This window comes from Ascochyta rabiei, chromosome 3, assembly GCF_004011695.2.
Source record: "Ascochyta rabiei chromosome 3, complete sequence".
Lineage (NCBI taxonomy): Eukaryota > Fungi > Ascomycota > Dothideomycetes > Pleosporales > Didymellaceae > Ascochyta > Ascochyta rabiei.
Window position 1 is genome coordinate 72,006 of NC_082407.1, and position 25,683 is coordinate 97,688.

The following is a 25,683-nucleotide window of genomic DNA, read 5'->3' on the forward strand; positions in this document are numbered from 1 at the left end:
AACGCGTCGCTAACAGCAGTACTCTCTCCAGCAACACTAGACGCTGGTGTTGCTGGCCGTAACAGCCGCGAGACGACAGAATCCTCATCCGAAACACCCCAATCGCCAGGGGACGGCAATCGCGACGGCGAGTACAATTGTGCGCCCTAGGCCGCTGGCAGCGGCGACGACGACAACGACAACGGAGGCATGGCGATAGCGTTAATAATAACAACAACAACAACAAGATGGAGATGGCAATAGAGATGGCAATAGCGTCAATAATGACAACAACAAGATGGAGATAGAGATAGAGATGGCTGACGCGTTAATGAGGCCTCAGATGAGGCGTTAAACGTTGCGTTAAGCGTCACAAAAGTTATGTAAGACGTATCACCTTTAGTAAAACGCTCTAACAGCTATATTTATATAGTAATTAAGCTATTTCGGGCACTCGGGCGAGGCGGCGCGTCTTGGCTGCCTTATAGGGGCGTACGTTACCATATATGGGGGTGCACGTTAACAACTCCCGTTAGGTCCATGATGGATGAGCGATAGCTCGCTGAGTCTGGGTCTGTGCATCGACAAATCCAAGGTACATGGGGAAGGGTTGATACGAGTATTGGTCCTCCACAGGCTCAAATGAGATCGCAAGCAAGACTGCCTGGTGAGAAGACGCCACCAGCAGCGCCGTTGACAGCTCCAGCCATGGCCTACCCAATACCCATCGCAACTTCGCAGAAGCTTTTGCCCCATCGTCACCAGGGTTGGTGACTGTAAACGCAGTGGCATCGGGGACTCCATCTGCGTTCCAGTCGTCTCTGTGGGTGATGCTGATGAAGGAAGGCACCTCGCAGAAGATGCCCTTCGTGGGCGTGAACCTATCATGCACCATTTGGGTTCATCAGGAAGGAAAGCGTTTCACACGGGCAGAGCAGCCAGTGCAACCTCCCACTGTCGCGCCGCTGACCTCCCTGGACTTTTCAACTTTGTTTCACTATCGATTGCCGCTTTGAGGGCATCGATGAGCCCCTTCTTGAGCTTGGCATCGTGCTGACTGTTTGGAGTCACCTTGATCTTCCGGGGAGGACCGTCGCTGCCACATTCGATGGTCCATGATGGCCCGCAGACTCCAGCACTGTCTTTGCAGTGTGGATTCAGACTGTCAATGATCTCACTGACATGACGCGCGACAATGTTGGCCTTGCCATCCCAGAGCAGATTTACACATGCTTTCCTTTGGAGCCTGCTGTACTTCGTCTCGTCTGTGTATTGAGGCAGCATTGCCGACGGTGTTCAAGAGCAGTGCGGTCAGGATGGTAGCGAGCATGTTGAAGCGGCTAGGGATTTCTCTAAAGCCAGGCTGGTAGTGTGGATCGGGTCAAGGACCAAAGCGATACATATGCCTTGCCTGCTTGGCTCTCAATTCATGAAGTTCATAGGTGACTTCTGTTCAGCTCTGCAAGCTATTCGGTACCCATCCTAAGCTCACCTTGATCGTCCGACTCTTACTTAACTTCTCAATATAGCGATTTCTGGAAGTAGAACGCAAGGTCGTAGAGAAGGGAAAACAGGCAGACTTCTAGCTTATACTAGTAACATATTGGCATGTTACACTATGAAATATCTAACACACAGTATGTGTGAGGGGTCGGCTCAGCTCAAACCCACCCCAGCTACACCGAGCAAAATGGTACCGTGCCCCGACGATTGGAGGTACCGGGATCCGAACAGTGGATGTACCCGTGACACTAACAGAAAATTATTTGTCTAACCTCGATGTCCCTAAGGGTTCCGAATCACTACCCTCACACCTTGACTACCAGGCCGTACACCAGGTGTAACGTAATCCGCGTGCATCTTGATGTCCTCGATCCCCGTCTTGAAGAGCTCGAGTGTAGGGCCCTTCTGGGTCTGCAGCGCGCTGTCGTAGATGCTGTACTTGCGGAATATGCCAGCCGTGAAGGTTTGTAGCTCTTGATACGCAAGATTCATGCCAAGGCACTGGCGCGTACCCCTTGAGAATGTAAAATGGCGTCTTAATAGCTTGGGGTTCTCCAGGTACCGGTCAGGGCTGAACACTTCGGGATCTTCGTACCACGCAGGATGACGATTGACGAGTGGCGCAGTCATACCGACTATTGTTCCAGCGGGTATGCGGAGTGTTTGCCCATTGGGATACGTAAAAATGAGCTCCTCGTCTGGAGCCACGCGATCCTGGCGATGCGAACCAGCAGGGTAAAGACGGAGCGATTCTTCAATAAGCGCGTTGAGATAAGGCAATGTGTCGAGCGCTTTTGGGTCCGGGGCTTGGTCTAGATCAGGCATAACGGACTCTAACTCGTTCCTGAGCCGCACAAAGATGGAAGGATCGCTAAGGACATGATAAGTCAGAGCAGTAAGTGTTGAGGCCGTTGTGTCTGCCCCTGCTATTGTGAGGACCATTGCTTCGTCGACGAGGCGGGGCGTGGACTTTTCTTCAGAAGATATGTCACCGCGCAAGATCTCATGAAAGATTGTTTGGCCTGGATCATCTTTCGCAGTCTGGCGGATGCCTTCAATCTTGGTGGTGAGATCCTACAACCAGCACTTAGCTCATGGTCTGGTTGTTGAGCTCAGATACCCATTACCTCAATAAAGCGAGCGAAAGCTGATATGGATGGGTTCAAAGCGATGAGCAACCGCGGTGGGAGACTCGCCAAGAGTGTCGGAACCCAGTGGAAGTGAACGCTGACATGAGACAAGCGTTCAGTGTTCAAGATCTTGAAAAATGGTGCATTGAGATCCTCCATCTCTAAACATCTTTGACCATCTCCAAGAGCGTAGACTTGAATGATGTCTTTGGTGGCAGCTTTGTATGCCGCGTTGAGTGCAACAGGAGTCCCGTTTCGCGCCCATACCTCCATGCGATGAAGCAATCTTGCCAATGTATCGTTGATGACTGGCATTAAACGGCGAACGTTCCGTTGCGAGAAGTAGCGACTCAGTAGAGCGCGACGTTGACGATGGAGTTGATGATCCTTTGTTGGGAGCACTGACAGGTACTCGGCAAAAAGATTCAAGAATGTCTGTGCGCGTTCACGGCGTAGGTGAGGTGACAGTGGGTACAGCTGCTCGATGAAGCTCGGGTCATTCACGTGCACGACGTCAGGTCTTATTCGAACGATTGGACCGTATCTCTGGTGCATGGCCTCAATAACCCATACGTACTGACCGCCGCGTATAATATCATGGTAGGCACAGTACCAGGAAGTCAGAGCTGTTTTGAATCTTAAGCTGAAGTTGAAACAGAGGCCAAGCCACTATACCTGCGAGTCTCGGGCCTGGAATATGGGATAGCGGACTGAACCAGAGTCGGTATGCAGCGCGGCTCAAGAACAGAACAATGAGTAAGACACCAAAATTTACTGATGACATCACGTCGCGATCACTCTCCTGAGGGCGATGTTTTACAGCGCAGTGTTGTTGGAGTCAGCTTTGAAGCGCGGCATGAATCTTCGTCAGGCATCCCGCTGTCAGCTTAACTACCAGTAATGAGGTTAGTCTGCACTCCAGCACAGCTGAGCACTCACCGCTTCCAATTCTGCCGCGCCACCTTAGATGTTCCTCTCCTGGCGCCAAACCAAGTCTGCGCTAATGTAGCGTCAGTCGCCAAAGGTTTCGCTTAATCAAACTGGACACGCTCTGAGGCTTAACACTTCAGAGTTACTCGCAATGCCAGATCAAAATCAAGCACCGCGCCTATGATTCCGCACACTTCTGCTCCCACAATTGCCAGACTGCTACTTCGATCACCGCCAGACTGACAGCGGACAGCACAGTGCGTGAGCGCTAGTAATCACGCGTACCAGCATTTAGTAGTGAGTCCAGAGTATGCAGTCGTGCACCCTCGCGTTTCTCCGCATCACTCTTTATGCCCTGTCGACGTTATACGAACCCCGATGCTGCACCTCGCCGTCGTTCCTTACCATGACGGGCGTCATCAACTACACGGTCAAGGATAGGATCAGAGTCGCCAGCCAACAGCGATGCAGTTCTTAAATACATCTGGGTGTGAAGCTATAGGCTGAAACCTTACGCAATTCTATGCGCTAGCATCTCCTAGGACCTCATTTGCCATCATGACCAGGGACTAAGGGCGGACGGGAGCATGTGTCATGCATCAGCAATTGACTTGCTGGCTGTCTTTGAAGTGTACGGCAACGCATAGCCCTCTGATTTCAGAGCTTAAGCAACATTGACTGTTTGTTTTAGGGATTTTGAGGTTCAGAACAGAGCAGATATTGTATTTTCCTATATTTTCCTACTTCTTGTATTTGATCATGTAATCTTTCTTAGCGCCTCGAATTCTATGGTTGACTAAGTCTAATCAGGCTAGTACAGACTAGACTGGGCTGTAACTAGGTAGACCGTAGCTCATGAGAGGAAGCAGTCTCGGTCGCGGTACCTGCGTTAACCTTGTTCTTCCAGATCGATCCGTGCATGCTTTTTGGCACTCTGATCGCGAAAACGCTGAGAAAGAGCCCAATTCCACTCAAAATTACGCAGCTGTAGTATACGCTCCTGTACCCAAGGCCACCCAGTTCACCCCGAGGAAGATGCGCGTCGCCATATGTCATCTCGACGCCTTGTGCGACCGCTGTCAGCACAGCAAGGCCCAGAACGCTGCCGCCGACCTGCAGCGCGACGTTGAAGACACCAGCAGCGGCGCCTTGGTCCGACTTTGACGCGGAAGAGACGACGACAAAATTAGCGGTGATGTAGACGGCTCCAATACCGGCAATGTACAGTATCATACCTGGGAAGGTGTAGCGCCAGTACGAAGTGTGCTCGGTGATGAAGCTGAAGAGGAGCACGCCAGGGATGGAAAGAGCCCAGCCAATAATGAACTATTAGATTAAAAAATCAGTCAGCACGTTCATTTGGTATTGTAGGACGTACACGTAAAAGAAAATGTGGTACCTTACCATTGGCCTTGCGCCGAGAATAGGTACGAGACGACCGGAAAGAGTATTGAAGATAAGGGCGCTTATGCCAAGTGGAATGAAGAGGACTGAGGTGTGGATAGCACTAGTGCCGTAGGACTGGAGCTGAACAGTGAGGAAGTAAGTGCAAGCCTGTCGTACGGCGTAGGTGTTGACGGCAAGGATCATCGTGAGGTTGAAGGATAAATCGCGGAATAAATGGGGAGCCAGGATTGCTTGAGGTGCCGAGCGCTCATACAGGATAAATGCAACAACCAGGAGAGTGGATACCACGAGAGTAGCGATGATTTTGGGGTCGTTCCATCCTTCTGTATTTGCTGAGGTGAGTGCGTAGGTGAGGAGGAGGATACCAGGAATACCAAGAGAGATGCCTAGAGCGTCGAATCGAACCAGACGCTCACGGACCGATTGTAAGAGCTCTTTCTTTGCTGGCGCCGGCTCACTGTTGGCTTCAACCCCTCCGTCAACGGGATGCGGAGTTGCAGCGCGAGGAGAGGGGACCCGTGGAAGGACAACATAGGCCGCTGGAATGACGACGCCTGAGATGATCAGAGACATCCAGAAGATCCACCTCCAGCCCAAGGTTGCTGTGAGAACGCCACCAAGGACGAGTCCGATGATGAAGCCCAAGGAACCTGCAGCACCCCATATTCCAAGAGCTTTGGCCTTCAATGTTGGATCGGTGAAATGTAGGGCAATATGTGCTTGCGCTGGAGGAATGGTGAACGCGGCACCTATTCCCTGAAATGCTCTGGCGATGACAAGTCCTAAGAAACTCGGAGACACAGCGCATACCAGACTGAACAACGCGAAGAAAACCATGCCAAAAAGCAGAACGCGACGATGTCTAGGCTCGATGTTAGCTAAGTCCCTGAGGAGATCAAGCTGTAGTGTAAGCCAACCCGATGATGTCTCCTCCACGGCCGCCCAGGAGAAGAAAACCGCCAAACGTTAGAGCGTAGGCGGAGATGATCCATTGGAGATCGCTAGTGTTGATGTTGAAGTCTTTCTGAATCGTCGGCAGTGCAATGGTGATTGCGCTTAAGTTTGCAAGGTCGAGAAACATAGCAGAGCAGCTACGGGTCACGTGTTAGTACAAGGCTAGAGCACGTGATATAAATACCCACACGACCACTAGAATGTAGTAAGGACTGCTCTCTGCGATGCGATCTGGAAGAGTCTGAATTCGTTGGAAAAACATTGCGAGTGGTCGCAAACTGTCGTCTGCTCCAACGCGTGAGAGGTGCATAGCTTCAAGATTCTGAGACTGTTTTGGAGAGTGCTGGTGGGTTCAAGGGCGAACATTTACGGTCGCTACGCCCTCAGAAGCACTGCGCCCTTCGCCCTTAATCCAAAGTGGGGCTACTGAGTTTGGACTAGCTCCGGGAATGACGTGTGGGCTGCTGTCGTACGCCATACGGTACCTTTAGAGTACAGTAGATGCAACCAATCAAAGCCAGACGGAGAGCTGCCGGAACAAGAACTGAGTGTTCCATTGAATCAATGGCCTAAAACTTCGAAATCTGTACTGTAAGCCGCCCTTATGCAGAGAAGCTCATCTAGATTAGGCCTTAGCCAGGCTATTCCTGGGAGGGCGTTGCTACATGAATAATTCTCCGGATCTTGAATTCGTTGCCGCATACATATGTATGGGCCTAAACGGAGCTAACCAAGAAGAGCTTGACTGATCAAGGCGCGAAATGACCCTGCCGCTGCGATCTTATTCCAAGACAGCGAGGCAGGCCTCAACACCCGCAGAGGATCCACGCAGCTCCAGGATACTTGCTGTTTTCATCGTAGATGGAAGTAATTCAAAGATCTTTTCTTGTTAGGCAAGGCATTCATGAACGAACACACGTAAAAGGTATAAAATGTCAGCCGCTGTCTTGCTCCACACTGTCCAGCAGGTCTTCTAGTAGTATTCCTTGACCATGTCGATAGAGCATCTGTCGTTCTCAAGCGATTCTGACCCCTGAGACTCAGCACCAGGCCACACGAGATGCCCGAGGATAAACGAGGTCAGTTATACCGCAGAGAGGGCTCCGAAAAGCATCCCTGGGATCCAGAATCCAGAAGAGACACGGTCGCTCGTGGACGACCAATATTGTGTTGCAGCAACAAGAGCAATCCTGCAAGAAGCAGAAGTGCGCCCTGATTGCGTTCTGTCGGGGAAAACACTGCGTCCGACTACCCACTCAAAACCGCTCAAGGATGGCTTGAGAAGTGCCTCACGACAGAGCTCCATAGCACTTCTGGACCTGCATACAAGCATAGCGGAAAGATCACAAACAGTCTTCACGAAGTCCCACCCGACGATCTTGTTGAGATCCAGACCGAGCACACCACAATTTGCACAGACAGAACCGCGACGGAAGTTCGCGACTAAAGGCTCTACCCGACCAACTCCTTGCAATCGCCGACCCTGACGATAGCGAGAATTCGAATCTCCACCTGATCGAGACACACGGGGCCCGTTTACCATATGCCGCCTTGAGCTATTGCTGGGGTGAAATGGGGACTGCATGGCTGTGCACAAAAAGCGATCTAGACCCACCTGGGGCACACGGTGTCTATGGCTCTCCTGTTTGGTTGGGAAAAGCTCTGTCTGCCAATCTGGACGGGCGTAGAAGGCTTGTGTTCCTTGAAGAATGGCGGCTTTACTTAAACACTTTACACGACTCGAGCGCGCTGACGAATATTGCGGTAAGATAGCGCACGCTATGGTACACATGCTTACTCTGTTAACTATCACAATCCACAGTCACTGTCTGCGACGTAGCCATTGTAAAGGCCACGACTATCAAAGCAACAGGTCGCAGACTTACTTTCCAGCGTCTGAGATGGATGACGTGCGCAGTTTTGGTCTGGTCCTGACCGCTTGTGTGGTGTTCCTCACGACCTGCATACTTGCGCGTAGTGTGCGAGGAGGGCAGTGTGTATTTTACAGGGCGGACTCGTTCGTGTGCGAGAATTCAGCGGTGTTGCGTACGTCGTCGCCATATGAGAACGTCTAGACAAAGCAGCGGAGCAGACCAAAAGAGCAGCCTGCTTTAGGAAGGTGGTGGCCAATATATGAGGGACGATGGTGGGGAGGAGCTGAGTAATCTGCCGGTTGGGGTTCGAAGTTCTTCAAGATACCTAATTAAGAAAAAAGTGCCAGTTGTGCTGTCCACCATCTCGCCGACCGCTGATTCTACGATTCACTTGTGGGAATGCAACTCAACACTTGCAACGTTCGTCAGTGCAGGGCTTTACACATCTTGGAATGACCGCTGCATGCAAGCCTCTAGCTTGCACGATTGAGCAAAAACCCCAGTGATGAGCACGCATATGCAAACACATCTATGCGCTCTGCTGATCAGCATGGGTGGAAATACCTTGTCAGCGGGAGAAAGCCCTCGGCAATAAGACCGAATCTCGACCAGCAGCGGCACCCAGACAGTTATGACCCAAAGAGAGGTTTCTCGCAGAAGGAGACATGCACAGACAGAGAGACGTGGATCTCGTCGATGTCGTTGGTGGCGCACTAGGCGGTTTCGTGGTGCTGAGACGGAGGCTGACTCTGCAGCGCGTCATGGCGCGTTAGGTCGCGCTCAGGCAGCTGTCTGCACCGAACGCGATCACAACGACAGATATGTCCTTACCACACCTTGAGTCCGAGGTGCACAACGATGTGACCCGTCATAAATGTACGTAGAGTGGAGACATGATCTTTCTCAGGTCTGAACGCTACCAGGCTCACAGTTTGTCCACCCGTGCTGCAAAAGCTGTGACCGCTTACCCGTCAAGCACTCCTCATGCACTGACGCCTCCACGGCCTTGTCGTTGGAGTCTGGCTAGCGGTTCCTCATCACACGTCCGACATGGGGACGTTGGTGTTATTTCATTCTCATCAGCTCCTCCACCCTTCCACACCCAATATAAACTCTACAGCAAACACTAGCCCCGCGCAGAGCTGCCTCTCACATACCAACCACACCGCACAGTGACACCACCAGCACATTCCCAGCAGCTGCAGACCTGAGTCGTCATCCGACCGATGCTGTTGCTCTCCTGATTCCTTGCTACGGATCCTTGATCTGAATGCAACTCGAGACAGCTGGTGTGCTGGATAACTTAGGTCATTTCCACGGCCTCATACACCGTCTACCTTGTCACACACACACTAGTCACCAGGACCTTACAAACCGCGACAAGTGTGGAGTAGACACGCTTCGAATGCCCTCGCGCAACGTCCCACTCATTATTGAAAGTAGAGTGTAAGATTGATGGTTGACAAACGTTAGAAGACGTACTACTATTAAGTAAGTACTCTCATAAAATGGTGTTCAGCATTAGTGGAAACCACCTTCCAAAACTTATTAGAGGAGCGACTGAGCGAGATCCATCACGTGTCCCAGTCAACCGCCACACTTCCTCCCTAGCCACAGGTGGCTGTAATCAGGCTGTGTGCTTGTGAACCCCCGCCTTTACATCTCGTCGCTTGCACGCTTGCACACAACAGCACCTTGTCTCCCTCGGGCAGCTGCGCGGGACTCGTCACGTGCCAACCTGCCGCCTATCGTGAATCTTGGGATCAGGCGTGATGGATGCGTGAATCTTCACAGCTACGGAGATGAATAGCATCTTGACGCTGCAAAGAGCATAGCAGAGCGTGACGCACTCTCTGATTTGGTGTTGTTGCGCTGTTGTTGCACGCTCGCACGCCTGCGCGCTCTGCTAGCTGCAGCAGCTGTGGTGCGAATAAACCATACACACACACATACACGTGATTGGCATTATAACGTAATTCTACTTGATATAGAAAGCTGGTATGCACCTCTATTGCGCAACTTCCCATGTCCTCATTCACGCTGAAGAGAAACCCCACACTCTGCTCCCGAGTCAACGCAAACCAACAACACTATGCAGCTCTGCAGCCGCGATGTCCAAAGACCAGGCTACGTGTTCTTTCACTCGTTGCACGATTTCGCACCTCCTCGTACCCCGAAGCGCTTGTAGAGAAGTCCGATGTCAACGGTCAATATTCGAGCTCGACGGCAGACACTGTGGAGACGTCGGTTGGGGACAGGGCCGCAGCGGGAGCAGCCTGGCGCGTGGGCGGACTGCGGGTACCGGCAGCGCGGCGCCAATACCGGTACCGGTACAAAACAACGTGGCCGTGACAGGTGACAGACGATAGCGCACTTCCTAGCTCCAACGTAGATTCAACGACCTGCTTCTCTTTTCCTTTTAAGATGTAGAAGTTTTTGCGATAGTATCATGCTTTGTCGATTACGCGGAGACGAGGATCCGGACTGAATTGCAAACTCCACGCGCGCTGTCAAATTCCAGCTGTCCCACGGGCGACTTCAAAGCCACCTATTTGCACCTGTAGACGCGTCGCGTGATGCGACGACCTCGCCCTGGCAAGCTATTAAATCTCAACGCTGTGCTTCCAAGTCCACGCTGAGCCTGATCCTCCGCATCGCACGTCTCCATGTCGCGATACATGCGTCTGCGCGTCTAGCTTCACCGGGCATGGCGCCGCAACGCGTTGGATATTGAGGTGCGTGGCGTGAGCGGTTGACGCTTGTATGGCACGCATTTCGAGCGCTGGGCTAGCGGGATATTCTGTGCACTCGGTCTTGCAGTCCTGCTGCGCCATATGCAGCACTGGATTCTCTAGCAGCTGTTCAGCCTCTTCTTTGTCTAGAACACTGTTGTCTCGACATGAAGTTTTACACAATACTCTAATCTGAGAGGATTTGATTATATAATAATCTGAGAGGATTTGATTATATAATAATCAGATTGTGATTTCCGTCTTCAGCAATCGTTTTGGGCGTTGGCTGTATAAAGAGTGACATTCTTAAAGAGACATGGTGATGTTTTGGCAGGGCTAAAAAAAGTGTAGCGTTTTCAGCCTCGAATTGTGCCTGTGGTCTGACCCACATGAAACGTTATCGTATTCTTCCTTGGCCTCGAAAAGAGCCGATTCGGGATGTTCGTAAAAATAAAGGCCTCCCGCGGCTTACAGAGTGCCGCTCGAAGGCGCCTTCTTGGCCACAGTAATGGTTGAGCTGAGGAAAGCCCGCGATTGTCTGTACCGCCCGTTATGCGTCAAAACCTCATGTGAAGGCGAGAATACGGCTTGGCAGAGTGACGATGCATTGTGACAGAAGATGCTCCGAAAGTATAACGCGAGGGTAGATCCCACAGAGAGTCTTCGCATTACACAGCACATAGTCCTCCAACACCTCGAGCCTCAAAACCAAGCTCAGCATCTGGACAGCAAAATGCAGTTAGTTTTATTACTGCCCTCCTTTTTGCAGGTGCTTTAGAGATGCCGCCCTGCTTACCGCTTGAGAACTGGACGACACCGGCCTGAGCACGGAAATGGAAGGCTGGACGCTCACGGCCACATTCTCCTGCGAGGAAATTCAAGACCTTGACGCGTCCTAGCGTCTAGATATATCTAAGCGCGCTATTAATCTGGACCTAGACGCCACCGCGCAGCTCGTGAACGCAACCCTCGCTGCAAGGAACGAAGGCGAGCTGCTTAACGGGCGCGCAGCATCCAACACCACCACTGACATAGGCGAAGACGGCATCGACTACAGCTGCCACACCTCCGTTCGCAAGACCATCGGTGAAGCGATTCGCGCGCTCTGCAAAAACAGCGCATGCAACGACATGCGCAAGTACACTCGCCGCATCAACTAAACCAATAGCGGCGCTATCCCAAAGAAGAACATCGAGGTGCGCGCCACTGGCCCCCATGCAGGCAAGAGCACACACGATTACCTCCAGGCGGCAGCCCTGTCGACGGCCAATGACAAGACCGCTACGCCTGCCTGACAAGCGGCACCACCAAATCGGCAATCAGCGGTGGGGAGGGGGTACTGCAACATGTCCAAGTTCAAGTTCACAAACTTCATCCAGATTGACCGCCGCATAAACAGGGCTATGAAAGACCAGCTCAAGCTCAACATGGACATGTCTGACACGGATGGTGGGTATGAACTAGGACTAGACGGCAACTTGTCTTGACAGAGCGTATTACTTACCGAGTCGCCAGGCATGTGTGTCACCTAGGAAATGTTCACGGCTGTAGCGAGGGACATGAATCCTTTTGGCGGTCCGTTGCCGTCTCTTTCATCCACTACGTACCATCACTTCGACAAAGCGTGTTCCTTCCGTTGGTTGACATCATCTCTACTGTTCTACGTTTCATTACGATAAGGCTACTGATCTCCTTAGTCTTACGGTTTATACACTCTCTTCTCTTACTATTCTAGGTATCTCCATTACTGTCATCCTACCTTTCCTTCTAGTACCTCTTTTTCTTGATCCGCACTCCAAAGCATCTGTACGCACCGAGTAGCTGGGAAAAAAAGAAGTGAAAAACGACGGAGACCCGCGCTACAGCTGCCCAGAGATTCTGAGGTTACAACGTTTGAATATAGCGGCTAGCGTCTCTAGTAGAACCTGAGCAATAGAGGAGACAGCAGATGTACGCTCTTCGTCCATATTCTTTGGCTTAGCCGCCCCTGCCATCGCCTCCGCTCACTAAAAGCCGAGCGGGACATACACGGGACTTTGGCAGTCAGCAGATCAGAATCTTCCTAGCTGCCACGTGATAGAGCAGCGCTAACAATAGACACAGGACAACAGCGTAGAATCCGCAGTGCACACAGGAACGCCCCCCAACAGCAACGGCCCCTCCCTCCCCAGTCCAGCACACCATCCAAAACCCCGCTGTCAAAACCCCCCAATTTCCAAATTCGCCTTAACTGTCCCTGTATAGCTTCCGATACAGATCAACAAATGCATGCACATGCTCCAATTCTTTTACCCGCCTACGCGCAACGACCAAGCACTGTTCGTACCCTGGCGCAAAACCGCCATGGCGCTGCTGATACCCAACCAGCACATCCACATCGTCATCGTACTGCAGCAGAAGCTCGAAATTCAGCCGCTCGATGGTGTTCAGCATCTCCACCACGACGGTGGCCACTAGGGCGCGGGTAACAGCCGCCTCGCTGCATGAGCGGGAGATGAGCGCTGTGGTGTCGTCGATGGCGGTTTCGAGGATGCGGTCTGTTGCTGTGCTGGTGTCTTGAGTGTACCGCGTGTGTGCGAATTGCAGGATGCAGTGCAGGGTCGGGTGTGTGCGTTTCCAGGTGCGTAGGGTGTGTTGGATTTTGGAGCGGCGCGCGGTGGTGCAGCGGGAAGCGGCTTGGGCGTAGCGTGGGAGTGGTGTGGGGTTCGTGGTGCTGCGGTTGGGAGGCTGGGTGCTTGAGGGGAGAGGTGGGAAGTCGGTGTGGTTGTTCGGGTTGTTTTTCATGGTTGTGTTTGGTGGGTTGTTGGGGGTTGTGGAACGATGGATGGCCGTTGCAGTTTTCGCAGATGAATGTATCACGGAATGGTAGTTGTTTTGGAGTCTGATGCTGGGATAGGGACGTGTGACAAATAGTGAGTTGTTTGTCTTTCGTCCGAGCGTAATGCATTTTCCAGCTTCTTCGATGTCGGAATGAAGTCTTCTGAAAATGTCGGACTCAAACTACTGCCGGTGTCTCCTATAATTCGCCGTGGGGGAATTCGATAGTAGTGGATCGTGATGGTAGGTGAAAGACACGCGTGAAATGTTTGAAGAACGTGCTGGTGAGCGTTTTTTTGGTCTCTCATAGTTGTTTGGCACGCATGGCCTGAAATGACAAACATAGTCCGCGTGAGGGTCTCCACCGGTGACTGCGCGGTTACTACTGGTCCGGCATCTTTCAACCTCCCATGTCGTGTCAAAGTGTGTCGAGATCTGGGGGTGCAGGTGTCTTCTGGCTGCGATTCAATAGCAGCCACGTATTTCTGCAGCATCGTAAGTGTCGCCTTTTCAGCTCGAACATAGTCTGGTGGTGCTTGAGCTATGTTACTCAAAGTGCTATAATGCGGTGCGTAGACAACACGCCGCGGGGCTTTTGTTTGCTTGAGAAAATGACGTTGAGCAAATACTGTGCCGCACGAGATACAACACTCTATTGAAGTCCGCTGATATGCACAAGGTGCTCGAGGATGGGCGTTCCGATGCAGTAAGCTGATAGTCTGCTATCAACTATCTGAGCGACGACGGTGCTATACCACAGGAAACAAAAGCGAGGTCAAAAACATGGCAGATGAATGAGGTGTACGCGTACGAGCTATTTTACAATTGATCACTTTGTGGCAGTGTACTCAGACGAAGCAAAGCCAAGATGCAACACTTTTTTGAACGTAAGCAGGCGTCAACAAGCCTGTAGGGGCGTTCTCTTACATTTAGAGAAAGGATAGCATCTCCACAATTACCATGCTGAAAGTCGAAGTACAATGGCAGATTCGAAGACTCTTACTCCTCAACTGATGCTTGAGTTGGTCTTAAATCGTACTTGTTCTGGAAGGTCGTGGCGCTTGAGCTAGATCAATTTTAAGCCGCGACTCTTTGACGCCAAGCGAATCCTTCGTGTTGATAATGAAGTCAAGGATGAGAAGTACGTTGAAGAAAGAATCCTCTCGCTGCTGCCGGTCTGTCTCCAGGCTCTTCAAATGCGCCTTGCTGAACCTTCGAGGAAAGAATCCATCTATCACCCACTCAACGTAAGCTGCTCCAGTCGTGCAACAAGCTCGCTCATATCCAGCTCCTCTGAAGATATATCCTCGGTAGATGATGATAGACTTGTGTCTGCTTTGTTGTTCATTATCTTCTGCACAGATGCAATGTCTTCGGCACAAGCTTGCGTTGTTGAATGCTCTGGTCCAAGTGTAGTCTCAAAGCCATTCAAAGCGCGTTCGTAGAAGGCCAAAGATTCCTGGTAGCGGTGCTGTTCTTCCAAGATGAAGGCAATCCAACTGATACTGTCCAGAGTGTCCAGGTGATCTTTCCCGAGAGCCTTTTCTTGTAACGCTAGCGTCTCGCGAAACAGCTCCTCTGCCTCATCCCATCGTCCTTGTTTAGAGTACGTTGACGCCAGGTTGCCCATGCTCATCAGCGTATCTAGATGGTTGTCTCCTAGCTCTATCCTGTGCTTCTCTAGTACTTGCAACACTAGCTCTTCTGCCTTATCCCATCGTCCTTGTTTGTAGTACGTTGACGCCAGGTTGTTCATGCTCGTTAGCGTATCTACATGGTTGTCTCCTAGCTCTATCCTGTGCTTCTCTAGTACTTGCAACTCTAGCTCTTCTGCCTTATCCCACCGTCCTTGTTTGTAGTACGTTGACGCCAGGTTGCCCATGCTTCTCAGCGTATCTAGATGGTTGTCTCCTAGCTCTATCCTGCGCTTCTCTAGTACTTGCAACTGTAGCTCTTCTGCCTTATCCCATCGTCCTTGTCTGTAGTACGTTGACGCCAGGTTGTTCATGCTCGTCAGCGTATCTAGGTGGTTGTCTCCTAGCTCTATCCTGCGCTTCTCTAGTACTTGCAACTCTAGCTCTTCTGCCTTATCCTATTGTCCTTGTTTAGAGTACGTTGACGCCAGGTTGCCCATGCTTATCAGCGTATCTACATAGTTGTCTCCTAGCTCTATCCTATGCTTCTCTAGTACTTGCAACTGTAGCTCTTCTGCCTTATCCCATCGTCCTTGTTTGGAGTACGTTGATGCTAGGTTGCCCATGCTTATCAGCGTATCTAGATGGTTGTCTCCTAGCTTTATCCTGCGCTTGTCTAATACCTCTTCTTCCAGCTTCTGCGCCTTGTCCCATTGCCCTATGAGTGAATGCGCATGTGCTACCATCGCCATGGCCGACCACGTCTTCTTATGCACCTCTCCAAACAGCCTCTTCCGTATCTCCAGCGACTGCTCCGCAAGCAGCTTAGTCTCAGTTGCATTGCTTCTCCGCCATGCGTACCACGCGGCGCGATATAGCAGCGCAGCCCACTTCAACAGCAGCGGATCACCCTCTGGCTGTTGCTTTGCAGCCACCTTGACGTGCGCAAAGAGCGGACCGCACACAGTCCAATTCTCATACTCTCCTGTTGGAAATACTGCGTCAAGATTGCAGATGAACTGCTCTCTCCAACGCTCTAGCTTCCTGTTTGCGGCCAACCAGGTGCGAGTGGCAAGTTGTACAAGCGCGTGCATCTCAAAGCCTGTTCCATCGGTATTGACGGAGATGAAGCAGAAGCTGCGCAGCGTTGTAATATCTTCCTGAAAAGCATCGTCTTCGTCGTCGTCTGCGGGATTACTGGCAAGTTTGTGTTGCGAATCACTCAAACTCTTCTCGATGTCGTCCTTGATGTCGATATCGGGGTTCGTGGTGCGGTCATTCCGGATTTCATCATTTGTGCACACAGGCTGCAACTCGTCCTTCTCTTTAGGGTACTCTGCATTGAGGTCATCGCCATCTTGACTGATCTCATGCTCATCATGCAAGACTAGCACCCGTAGAACACTCGGGGGGATCCCCTGTCGGTCAAAAAAGCTCATGAGCGAAAGCCTCTCTGCTGCTGACGGTCGCATCTGCTGTATGTGCTCAAAAGAAATCTGCCAAGTTGTAATGATTGAGTTCTTTGCCTCTGCATCGCGCCGAAGCTGGCCTTTATCGTACTTAAGAAGGCTTGACTGCTTTCGCTCGCTTTTCTTGAATTCGGCCAGATATTGTGTTACGGAGCAAAGCGGCGCTCTCTGCGAGATGTATGCAGCAGCCTGCGCGATGGCGAGTGGCATATGCTCGAGTAATGTCACAAGTTCGGCACACTCTTTAGTATTCGCATTGTGTGCTTGCGCCCCCAGCTTCTTTCGAAGTAGCGCCAGGGATTGCGCTTCACTCATTGGCTCTACTCTCATAATGTCTTGCTGCTCTACTAGGCTCAGCGCAGCTTCTTCGTTCCGCGTCGTGACAAGGATTCTGCCTTGCTCGCAGTGGGGAAGGTAGTCCCGCAGCGGTCGGGTTGCCGTCTTGGAGCTTGCGTTCTCAGCGTCAAGCAGGAACCTGGCGTCATCTACGTTGTCCAGCACAAGCAGCCACCGCTCCTTACAGTCTGCAAGCCAGTCGTGTACTAGTTTGAAGATATTGGTTTCTGTATTCTCCCGTCCTGCGGCCTTGACGCGGTCGGCGATATCATGGAAGCTACGCTCGAGGCGGGCAGCGCTGCTGGCGTGGGCCCAAAAAACCCATGTGGTTGACGACGTTTCACGCGTGCGCCAGGCGTGCTCTATAGCCAGCTGCGACTTGCTTTGCGCTGGTCAGTGTCGTTCTTGATGTGTGATGTAGTAGCCGAGTATGGCTTGGTAGCCGAACGAGTACTAGTGGCTGTATGTGGGGTGTGGCTGAATGTGGAGTGTGGCTGGGTTTGGCTTGTGTGCAAGCAGGCTACTCACCCTACCCCGCCCAGCCCGACGAGCGCAATCCGCGCATTTGGCAGCCCGCATCGCTCATGGATTTCGTCGAGCAACGTGCCTCGGTCGATAAACTGCTTGTCGCGGGCGAATGGTATTACAATCGACGGCTGCGGTGCATCTTCGCGTCGCTCTTCAGGTGGGCCACGGATTAGCCTTGCGCGAGATGTTGTTGCGCTGAAATCGCAATACTGCCTATTTACCTGTGCCAGTGTTGGACGCGTGGGATACGTGCGTCACTGAGCCGTAGATGTTGCCAGCCTCAAAGCCTTTGTTCCCATCGCCAAAAGTCGCTGAAGAAGTCATGGGAGGAGTTGAGGTTGGAGGTCAGCAGCACGGCGCTCGTGCGAAGATCTTTCAACCGCAGCATCAGGCTGAGGCTTAGCCAGCGCTGAGTAAGAGCGTCATTGCCAAGCTGCATCACTTATCGCAGCTCCGCACCTATTGGTGGACTGAGCGCGGCTGTCACAGCTATAGAAAGAGGAGAGTGGCAGCACCGCTTAGATTCCGAGAACATCATTTCGGCGATGAGCGGAGCCACAGTCACCAGATTAGGTACGCAATTAAGGATGCATGTTCAAACAGATTCACTAAGTCGCTACCGGTAGTTATTACGGCGCCCTCGGCGTGCCAAAGCCAAGTCTTGACGTGGGACAAAATTGCACAAGTGAGGTCGCTAACCTCTTTGCTCATGCATAACTCACCAGAATTAGCAGCTTAGGGGCGGACAAACCCAAATCATGTAGGTGGGAGGCACGTAGCTGTGGCGCATGTTGAGGCCTGATCCAATACAGATTTGCATCAACCAAATCCTTCGTCGACACTGCACCGCAGCTCCGTGGCAGCCTTGAGAAACAGTTGAACATCCCACGATATTTCTTCGATCGGCTGTACCTTCAGTCAAACGGCTTCGCTGGCCATCATGTTCGACTTGACTGTGATGGAAAAGTGGAGGGCTACAGTGAGAGACCAGTGTCAATCCCCCACACATGTCTAAATTGGCTGACAAGCTACAGCGCACTGGTCTCGCTTTATTGTCAAGCAGACTTACAACATACTTCTGCCAAAGCGGACATTTACACCTCATCTGTCAAACTACCAGTTAGGACACAACAGTCCCATTGACGCTGTTGCTGTTCACGGACCGCAGAGCATGCAGTTTGGATGGGAGTGGTTCGAAATGGGATTCTTCTTGTCTTGGAAGTCGTCAGGGCCATTGACGTTGATATGTTTTGACCTGCCCCCCCAGTCACAGTCAAGCATCCAGAAAGTGCTAGAATCAAGGACTGTGAATCTTACAAGTCCGCACTCTTTATTGGTGTTCGTAGCAGATGAGTTACTGCAGCTGTACGACGACTCGGTGTGGTCCATCAGGAATCACATCAGCCAGGGGGAAGCGGTGAGTCAGGTCATCTGACACTTTACAGCTCAATCTACATAGTCTAAACAGCGACAGAGAAGGGCAATGGAGACGAACTATCTGGTCTTGCACGAGATAGCAAGACACGGCGTACACGTCAACGAGACCTTGAGAGTAGCCATGAACTCTCTTGACGCCGTGCAGCAACACCACAAAGAGCTGCGTGAGCGTACCACTCCCAACAAAGGCTGGGACGAAGTAGGGAGCCGCCTGACCTTCCAGCGCCAATTCATTGAAAATCTGCTCCAGCGATCAACTGCAAATAACGCTCGTATCCAAAATGAAATCACTCTGGTAAGACATCGTTCGCTTGCAATCCATCCGCTGGCTTACAGCAATAATCGTTCAACTCAGCAGCCCAAAGAGACAGCAAGATCCAAGTGCGCATAGGCGAGGAAGCGAAAAGGGAGGCTTCCGCGATGAAAGCGATTGCGATTGTCACAATGACCTTCCTGCCCGCCACCTTCGTATCGGTGAGTGATTGGATCCAAGGCACGAAGCACACTGACGAGCTGACACAAATATTTAGACCATCTTTGGAACAAACTTCTTCTCTTTCGAGCCTCGTGAAGGGGGACAAGGCACGTCCTTTGCTGTGTCTGGCCACTTCTGGATCTATTGGGCTGTGTCGATCCCGATGACTATGGCTACCCTTGCACTGTGGCTATGGTGGAGCCGGTCAGGAGGCCGGTTAAACGTGGCTGTGGGGAGATCCATAGCCTTGTCCGCCGTCTAGACATGGGCTGGGCGTTAGAAACCTCGACCGATCGAATGAGACGTTGGCTTATAGCCTCTTTGATGCATGAAATGGCCCTCAAACTCACCACAGCCGCCATGTAGCTTCGATATCTTTGCTTGCCAATGACGTCACGCCTGATTGCTCGTGACGGCGGATTCCTCTTCAGGACTGCGTTAGTAAGCAAGGCTGAACTCGAGCGGCAAGCTGACCATCACGTACGAAGCGTCTATACAATAGCCTTGTTGACGCTGCTGCCTGGATTTACGATTTCACGTCCTCTGAGTCTCCTTCATACACGATCGTTAGCATCCAAACACGTACGCAGCCAGTAACAACCACACATCACAGTCAAAATGGCCAAGAATCAGCGTTTCACCATCGCTTGGATTTCCCCTCTCCCCCTGGAAAGAGAGGCTGCTCGACTCGTGCTAGACGAAGAGTATCCTCAAGAAGAAATTCATCATCGCGGCGTCTACTATCTGGGAGGACGCATTGGTCAACACGAGGTTGTCATTGGGCTGCAGCACAAGATTGGGCTGAATGGGGCTGCAAACATTGCTGCGAGGATGTCCGCTGGGTTTCCCAACATCAAACACTTTGTGCTCGTTGGCATCGCTGGCGGGGTGCCTCGCTACGGCGTTGCAGGTAATGCCAGCGAGATGGTGCTGGGAGACGTTGTGGTCAGCTCTCCGCGGGGTAATTCTGGCGGGGTGGCGCAGTACGATAAGGGCGCTTGGAAGGGCGAGCGCGAGGGGCGCCTGATATTCCGTGGATACACAAACGGCATCCCTGGAGATCTGCTGGCTGCTGTGAACAACTATCGAGCTGAGGGCTGGTCGCAGACGAATATTCCAGAGATACTGGGGCAAATGCGTGGCAAGCTTGACGAGAAGCGTCAGCACCAGTACGATGACCCTGGTCCTATTCGCGACGTGCTATACAAAGACAACTACGAGCACCAAGGAACTGAGTATGACGATTGCAAGCAATGCTGCGACGCAGACCATTCTGACTCACGCTCCGATCGAGGGCAAAGCGCTGTCCGAATGGTAGACGAGCCGTTCGTCCATTACGGCAACATAGCCTCCAGCAGTCAACTGCAGATATCCGCCAAAGAACGAAACCGAATCCAGCTCGAGCACGAAGTCATCTGCTTTGAGATGGAAGCAGCAGGCGTCATGGAGGAACATCCATGCCTCGTGGTCCGTGGCATCTGCGACTATGCAGATTCTCACAAGAACAAAGGCTGGCAGAATTACGCGGCTGCTACGGCAGCTGCATGCGCGAAAGGACTGCTATTGAAGATTCCGGCGGTTGAGATTGGAGGCGCCGAGGCGTCTGCGAGCCTGGCTGCAACCCCGTCTTCTGCACAGTCGTCACGTGTTTCGTTTGGGAATAATAACCAGGGCTTTCAGGCTGGGAATATCTATGGACCGGTCAGTGGAATGACATTTGGACGGCACTAAGTATCTGCATGTGTTACGATCCAGACTCGAGTGTTCTGGCACTCAGGGAAAGACTGGTTTTTATCTACAACAAGGACACAGAATCAGTACTTATATGTCAAGCTGTCCAGCGCCTCAGCCATCACCCACGCAAAAAGCTCCGAACCCTCCCCCTAAGAGCACAGATTTTTCTTTCGCGGTCTGCCTCTTACTGCTTACCTGTTCGATGCATCACATCAGGGACCACGACGCTACGCCCCGTACCATCCTTGCAGGTGCGTTAGATAGAAGCAAGAAAAACACTTCGCCCTACCTAAGATTGGACGAAAATCGCAACAGCCACGCAACACCTACGTCTTATTGCCTGCTTATACGCTCTGACTAGCTTCTGCAGACTTCCGTGGCCACGAGGATCGTTAACACCCTCGTGATGACAGCGCAGACACAGGGAATTGAGGCTCTTACTGCCCGCTGCGTACGCTGCTGCCACAGCCGAAGACTTACACAGTAAGAGGCTAGATGCATCAGCACTGTACACAAAGCGCAGTCGAGCATCCATGAAGTCTGAAGAACGGCCCGACTCCTCTATCCCTTAGCCTGAAGCAGCGAGAGTCCGCTACCAAACTTTGACGATCTGGACGCAAGGGCAGATTACTGTGCTGGCTTGGATCTAGTGGTCTTGCTGGTGATAAGGTTGGAGCTAAGATATGCAGGATAGCAGACTAGCGTACTGAGAACGTCTACGCAAGGGTAAGCTAAGATGCAGGCAGTGTGTAGATATGGGCAAGTGTTAGATAGCAGTTTCTTAGAGTGCAGTCTTAACCAGGGTTTTGAAACTGCGATAGTTGTGTCGCCTACAAGGTTTTCCTGCTTGCTGTGCGGGTTGGGTGTTGCTCATACCATCTAACACCACTGTTACCGTGCTTGTCTCGTTCAACCTTCTGTACGAAACCGTGATGCATTTTCAAGACTGCGGCAGTTGCCTGTCCTCATAAATATTATCCAGGCAATTGGAGATGTTCTTCCAAAGATTCATGGTGGCTGTTTACACGTCGTTGGGCGTAATGACGACATCTTCTGTTGCGGTGCCAGATCAACCCTCCACCACCGCGTACCTTGGCTTCGCAAGTTGCCACGTGCGAGAATCTGCGCTGGAAGGGTGGCTGGTTCAAAAGTTGATCGAATTGACTACTTGAGACATGATCTTTGAGACTCAAACTTCATCAACATAGAGAGCTTGATGAGCGAGCAGACTTTTGATTTATTAGATGAAGTGGAGATCAAAGCTTGGTGTATACGAGGAAAGCAGGACAGCGCGATGACAAAGGAGTGCGCGATCTGCCACTTTCTTTTCGAGCTCAACCGCACTGAGGGTTGGTTTATTGGGTTTGCTGGGAATAATAGATGGGGCGATCTCGCTTTCGGTTGACTCGGCTAGGAGGGCCGCCTCGCCTCGGCGCTAGGTAAGCTCCACAACACCACCCCGCTCAGGCCATCAACGATGATGCCGTTCAGGGTCAGTCCTAACGCATGGCTTTGCGCGCTACTTCGTTACTGACGCCGAGGCACTGTTGATGTCACGACACTATCTTCGGGGCGTCGCCCCTTTTGCCATGAGAAACGTGCCCTTCTGAGATGACGTGCCGAAGAATGCGACAGCAACCACATCACCTCAGACGCAGTCGACTACACCAGTGACTGTGCAGGGAAACACAACATGTACGAAGCACGAACATGGCTAAGATCAATAGTCGCAGTTGATATTACCAGCCCGCAGGCCATATATTTAGTTCACCCCTCGACATGACGTTGGTAAGCCTACGCTTACTCTCAAACGCTAAGCTAAGTAGTCTATCAAATTAAGATGTATATAACCCACTCGTAGCCTTATGGATCTCGCACTGGTTGTGTTGAACCTGGAACGCAGTTGTCTCGAATACAGATGAACGGCTCCAAAGCTGTCCGCGATGAACGATCTCTGTTCCCACCTGTCAGGAATGCATTGCCCTTCCATGCTGTCACTGTCTACCAACCTGCCATCACGCTGACTCGATACGATACGCCTTCAGCTGGAGTCAAGCTCGCCGTACATATGCGCCACCCTCGAACGACAACTTGAGGAAAGGCTAGGACAGAATACTACAACCAAGACAAGTAAGCACTCATCGCATCGAACCGGATATTCACCTGCTGTGGCATGCTATCGCTGGTACGACGGAGTCAGTCTGTCGCTCAGAGATGGCGGTTGTCGCCAGCTCGAAGATCACCTCCACCCTGCCAACTGGCACCCGCTCTGGTCTTTGTCGAGAATTTTATCAAGAAGATATCTGTCCAAATCCACATTAACTTCCACATACGACCATAGGACGTTGAAAACAAGGCTTCCCGTTCGCTCAGCCCTATTTAAGCAACGTACCGGCGGATTAGTAGTTAGGTGGGTGACCACTAGCGAATACCCGCTGTTGTATGTTTTTTCTTTTTGCTCTTATCCTTGCTTTTCACCAGCATCGCAAAGCACAGGCACGATAGATCTAAACGTGCTTCTTCAGCAAGGAGCCGTTTTGAGTGTTTGTCGAGCTGATATCTCGCGTGCGATTCTATACTCGTTGGCAGCTGATGAGGTTTATGATGGCCTACGTCGAATTTTCTCATCACTTGCCTGCGTGCTCAAACGAGATCTCATCTGGACAGCATCATTGATTTGATGTCTTCTGTACTTTGTTACATGACATGAGGACACAGGAGAAGCGATGAATTGGGTACGTTCAGAACATGTTCGCCCGACGAATGACAGACGGGCGACAGGACAATTCAACTGAAAATAGACTTTGAATGTGCTATTCTTCATCAGACCACCACGCATCGACTCGCAAGTCTGAAGCCTGACTTAAGCGAGTCCTGCACAGGGAAATAGGCCCATCGAGCCAGAGCTTACGATTCCGAATGAACCGATCAGTGACGCACCGCGAGCATGACTCGTCAATGCAAGTATCTCTTGAAGTCGCGCGACAAGCAGCCCCACTGACGACAGCTTTCAAACCCCTCTCCAGACACGACTCGACGTTGGCAGTGCCTCCCTGGCCAAGCACGGTGGATTCCAACCGTCCAAGCGACTGCACCACTACCAAGAGCTGGCTATGCCCAAAGGACCGGGTAGCGGACCACCAAAGGTCTGAGTCTGTCAGTCCACTTTTGAGCCTCCGAGTCAGGCTTCGCTCCAGTACGTTAGTCGGTACGAGAAGGAAGCCTGCCCCTGTCTGAAGCTGGGCCTGGTAATGGAGGGGGGTGCGCAAGATACCGCGGAGTCGGTGCAGGACACTAGTCTATGATGACGCATTTCCCAACCATATCACATCGAAGTGCGGTACTGGTTCACGTGGGCCAGAAGATGTACGCCGCATCTGATATCATCCAGACTAGCACAGTTCAAAACACTCGGCGTAACCAGGCCTAGCGAGAGGTGTAGTCAAGGCAGTCCTCACAGGGTCAGCAGAGCCAGGAGTAGAAGCGTTGTACTCTAGGACGCGGCTGGATCTCGTCTAGGAGGCGCGGTTGACATGCCGAGTCAGAATGGTCGCACTAAACCCCATGCAGCATGTGGCTTGCAGCTCTGCTAGGGCGCCCCTAGGTCTGCATGTCCACACGTCCAGATCGCACTTTGCTCATCGCGCAAGCCGATTCGCTCAGTGGCGGTATGCGGCACTGCAGGGAAACGCATTGTGAGTATCCTTGCCCTGCACACTGCACCAACCGGCTGAACACTTCACGCGTGACAGCAGCAAGAACGACATAAAGCAGGTCCACTGCACCACCATGCACCATCTCCCCGGTTACCAACGTCGACAACGTCCTGCCACGTGCAGAACAGGCAATCAATCATGTCTGAAGAACCACTCACCCTCATCTCCGCAACGCCCTCCGCCTTTGCGCGCATGCCGCGCATAGCGCTAGCCCTGAAAAAAATCCCCTTCACCCTCACCAACGAGATCCCCTGGCACAGCAGCACGCAAACCCCGCACCACAACCCGCTCGAGAAGCTGCCGATCCTGCTCTTCCCGGACGCGCGCGCCCCCGTCTACGAAAGCGCGCACATCCAAACCTACATTGTGGAAAAGTACGCGCAGCGCGGCCCGCGGCTGCTGCCGGGCGATCTGGACGGCGATCTCGCGGCGAAGCAGATCGTTGCGCTGGGCGTGGGCTGCTTGGATGCGCTGGTGCTGAACGGGTGGGAGGTCAGGAGGCCCGTGGAGAGGCAGAGCGCGCTGTGGATTGCGCGGCAGGCGCGGAAGATTGATGGCGCGATGCGCGCCTTTAACCGCTACGTCGAGGACGCGCTGGCGCTGGGCAACGCTGAGTACGTGCTAGGGCCGGAGCTAACGATTGCGGATATAGCGATTGTCTGTGCGGTCGGTGGGGTTGATTTTGTGGGGCTGCGAGATGGCTGGCGGCTGCAGTACCCGGCGTTGGGCGCTTATTTCGACAGGCTGGATGAGGAGAGCGTCTTCAAGGAGACGAGGCCCGTCATGTTTGATCTGTCGGAAGAGGTCGTGTAGCCTCGACTGTTGCTTGTTTCGACTGCATGTCATCCTAATGTCCTTTGCCCACCGACAAAGACCAGAGAGCGCCTCTTTGGGATACAGGGGCCGCCTTCTCTCGTTCAGGAATTCAGAGCCTTTGCCTTTGGCGTTCTCGCGTATGGGCCTTCCTGCCATTGGGGAGAATCTCTCGAACTGTTGCATGGCGTGCTTAGCGAGGTCAATGACGTAAA

General features: G+C 52.2%; 8 protein-coding genes across 8 annotated transcripts, besides 3 other annotated features; 4 read left to right on the plus strand and 4 right to left on the minus strand.

The window, feature by feature from the left end:
• Positions 1-508: part of a mobile genetic element that runs on past the window's edge.
• Positions 204-226: a tandem repeat.
• A 1,256-nt stretch (positions 509-1,764) lies between the features above and the next one.
• EKO05_0001787 (uncharacterized protein) lies at positions 1,765-3,396 on the minus strand (the record flags this gene model as incomplete). The annotated part of the gene is made up of 3 exons (XM_038942387.2): positions 1,765-2,556; positions 2,610-3,238; positions 3,288-3,396. 3 exons carry the CDS (start codon positions 3,394-3,396, stop codon positions 1,765-1,767), a joined length of 1,530 nt encoding a protein of 509 aa, XP_038795256.2.
• A 983-nt stretch (positions 3,397-4,379) lies between these two features.
• On the minus strand, positions 4,380-6,165 carry EKO05_0001788 (uncharacterized protein; the record flags this gene model as incomplete). The annotated part of the gene is made up of 4 exons (XM_038942361.1): positions 4,380-4,868; positions 4,947-5,811; positions 5,867-6,040; positions 6,092-6,165. The coding sequence occupies 4 exons, from the start codon at positions 6,163-6,165 to the stop codon at positions 4,380-4,382; spliced, it is 1,602 nt and encodes a 533-aa protein (XP_038795257.1).
• Positions 6,166-10,074: 3,909 nt separating this feature from the next.
• Positions 10,075-10,111: a tandem repeat.
• A 4,449-nt stretch (positions 10,112-14,560) lies between these two features.
• Positions 14,561-15,334, minus strand: EKO05_0001789 (uncharacterized protein; the record flags this gene model as incomplete). Its single annotated transcript, XM_059635754.1, has 1 exon — positions 14,561-15,334. One exon carries the CDS (start codon positions 15,332-15,334, stop codon positions 14,561-14,563), a length of 774 nt encoding a protein of 257 aa, XP_059491737.1.
• An 84-nt stretch (positions 15,335-15,418) lies between these two features.
• EKO05_0001790 (uncharacterized protein) lies at positions 15,419-17,617 on the minus strand (the record flags this gene model as incomplete). The annotated part of the gene is made up of 3 exons (XM_038942388.2): positions 15,419-17,147; positions 17,294-17,444; positions 17,515-17,617. The coding sequence occupies 3 exons, from the start codon at positions 17,615-17,617 to the stop codon at positions 15,419-15,421; spliced, it is 1,983 nt and encodes a 660-aa protein (XP_038795259.2).
• Positions 17,618-17,838: 221 nt separating this feature from the next.
• On the plus strand, positions 17,839-18,728 carry EKO05_0001791 (uncharacterized protein; the record flags this gene model as incomplete). The annotated part of the gene is made up of 5 exons (XM_059635755.1): positions 17,839-17,866; positions 17,920-17,978; positions 18,025-18,053; positions 18,106-18,272; positions 18,328-18,728. 5 exons carry the CDS (start codon positions 17,839-17,841, stop codon positions 18,726-18,728), a joined length of 684 nt encoding a protein of 227 aa, XP_059491738.1.
• A 446-nt stretch (positions 18,729-19,174) lies between these two features.
• Positions 19,175-19,467, plus strand: EKO05_0001792 (uncharacterized protein; the record flags this gene model as incomplete). Its single annotated transcript, XM_059635756.1, has 2 exons — positions 19,175-19,204; positions 19,261-19,467. 2 exons carry the CDS (start codon positions 19,175-19,177, stop codon positions 19,465-19,467), a joined length of 237 nt encoding a protein of 78 aa, XP_059491739.1.
• Positions 19,468-19,823: 356 nt separating this feature from the next.
• EKO05_0001793 (uncharacterized protein) lies at positions 19,824-20,936 on the plus strand (the record flags this gene model as incomplete). Its single annotated transcript, XM_038946782.1, has 1 exon — positions 19,824-20,936. One exon carries the CDS (start codon positions 19,824-19,826, stop codon positions 20,934-20,936), a length of 1,113 nt encoding a protein of 370 aa, XP_038795261.1.
• A 3,857-nt stretch (positions 20,937-24,793) lies between these two features.
• Positions 24,794-25,468, plus strand: EKO05_0001794 (uncharacterized protein; the record flags this gene model as incomplete). Its single annotated transcript, XM_038946783.1, has 1 exon — positions 24,794-25,468. The coding sequence occupies one exon, from the start codon at positions 24,794-24,796 to the stop codon at positions 25,466-25,468; it is 675 nt and encodes a 224-aa protein (XP_038795262.1).
• Positions 25,469-25,683: the final 215 nt, after the last annotated feature.